The sequence below is a fragment of the Poecilia reticulata genome, linkage group LG18 (genome assembly GCF_000633615.1).
Source record: "Poecilia reticulata strain Guanapo linkage group LG18, Guppy_female_1.0+MT, whole genome shotgun sequence".
In the NCBI taxonomy this organism is placed as follows: Eukaryota; Metazoa; Chordata; class Actinopteri; order Cyprinodontiformes; family Poeciliidae; genus Poecilia; species Poecilia reticulata.
The window spans coordinates 20766917-20768740 of NC_024348.1; the positions used below are offsets into that span (position 1 = coordinate 20766917).

The 1824-nt window shown below is 51.9% G+C and overlaps 1 protein-coding gene across 1 annotated transcript in view; it reads right to left on the reverse strand.

Annotated features, from left to right (window-relative positions):
- Positions 1–1824, reverse strand: part of LOC103480920 (uncharacterized protein PB18E9.04c-like) — an 11823-nt gene that overhangs the window by 2766 nt on the left and 7233 nt on the right. The window contains exons 5-7 of the mRNA XM_017310352.1: positions 1720–1821; positions 880–1638; positions 338–669 (exon numbers count right to left, since the gene is read on the reverse strand). Coding sequence (XP_017165841.1) covers positions 338–669; positions 880–1638; positions 1720–1821 — 1193 coding nt within the window. The remainder of the gene's footprint in view (positions 1–337; positions 670–879; positions 1639–1719; positions 1822–1824) is intronic.

The window sequence follows — 1824 nt, forward strand, 5'->3', positions numbered from 1 at the left end:
CCGTTGTTGTGGTTGGAGCTGCTGTTGTTCTGGTTGGGACAGCTGTTGTTGGAGTTGCTGTAGTTGTGGTTCGAGGTACCGTTGATGTGGTGTGAGCTGCAGTTGTTGGGGTTGGAGCTGCAGTTGTTGGGGTTGGAGCTGCTGATGTTGTAGTTGGAGCTGCTGTAGTTGTGGTTGGAGCTGCTGTTTTGACTGAAGCTGCTGTTGTGGTTGGAGCTGCTGTTGTGGTTGGACCTTCTGTAGTTGTGGTTGGAGAAACCGTTGTTGTGGTTGGAGCAGCTGTTGTTCTGGTTGGGAAGGCTGTTGTTGGAGTTGCTGTAGTTGTGGTTCGAGGTACCGTTGATGTGGTTGGAGCTGCAGTTGTTGTGGTTGGAGCTGCTGTTRTTGTAGTTGGAGCTGCTGTTGTTGTAGATGGAGCTGCTGTAGATGTGGTTGGAGCTGCTGTTGTTATAGATGGAGCTGCTGTAGATGTGGTTGGATCTGCTGTTGTTGTAGATGGAGCTGCTGTAGATGTGGTTGGAGCTGCTGTTGTTGTGGTTGGAGCTTCTGTTGTTGTGGTTGAACCACCAGTGGTTGTGGTGGGAGCAGCCGTTGTTGTGGTTGGAGCAGTTGTTGTGGTTGGAGCTGCTGTAGTTGTAGTTGGAGGAGCAGTAGTTGTTATTGGAGCTGCTGTTGTTGTAGTTGGAGGAGCATTAGTTGTGATTGGAGCTGCTGTTGTTGTAGTTGGAGGGGCAGTAGTTGTGATTGGAGCTGCTGTTGTTGTGGTTGCAGCTGCGGTTGTTGTGGTTGGAGTTGCTGTACTTGTTGTTGGAGCTGCTGTTGTTGTGGTTGGAGTTGCTGTTGTTGTGGTTGGAGCTGCTGTTGTTGTGGTTGCATCACCTGTAGTTGTGGTTGAAGTAGCCATTGTTGTGTTTGGGACAGCTGTTGTTGTTGTTGGACCTGCTGTTGTTACGGTTGGAGCAGCGGTGGGTGTGGTTGGAGCTGCTGTGGTTGGAGCTGTTGTTGTTGCAGCTGCTGTTGTTACGGTTGGAGCCGCTGCAGTGGTGGTTGGAGCCGCTGTAGATGTGGTTGGAGAAGCTGTGGTTGAGGTTGGAGAAGCTGTGGTTGTGGTTGGAGCTGATGTTGTTACGGTTGGAGCTGCTGTTGTTGTGGGTGGAGCTACTGCAGTTGTGGTTGGAGCAGCTGTTGTTGAGGTTGGAGTAGCTGTTGTTGTGGTCGGAGGAGCGGTGGTTGTGGGTGGAGCTGCTGTGGATGTGGTAGGAGCTGCTGTAGTTGAGGTTGGAGCTGCTGTTGTTGTGGCCGATGCCGCTGTAGGTGTGGATTGAGCACCTGTGGTTATGGTTGGAACTGCTGTGGTTGTGGTTGGAACTGCTGTTGTAGTGGTTGGAGCTGCTGTTGTAGATGGAGCAGCGGTGGTTGAGGTCGGAGCAGCAGTGGTTGTGGTCGGAGTAGCAGTGTTTGTGGTCGGAGCTGCTGTTGTTGCTTTTGGAGTTGCTGTTACGGTTGGAGCAGTGGTGGTTGTGGTTGGAGCCGCTGTATTTGTGGTTGGAACAGCTGCGGTTGTGGTTGGAGCTGCTGTTGTAGTGGTTGGAACTGCTGTTGTTGTAGATGGAGCTGCTGTAGATGTGGTTGGAGCAGCTGTAGTTGTGGTTGGAGCTGCTGTTGTGGTTGGAGCTACTGTTGTTGTGGTTGGAGTTGCTGTTGTTGTGGTTGCACCACCAGTGATTGTGGTGGGAGCAGCCGTTGTTGAGGTAGGAGCAGTTGTTGTGGTTGGAGCTGCTGTAGTTGTAGTTGGAGGAGCAGTAGTTGTGATTGGAGCTGCTG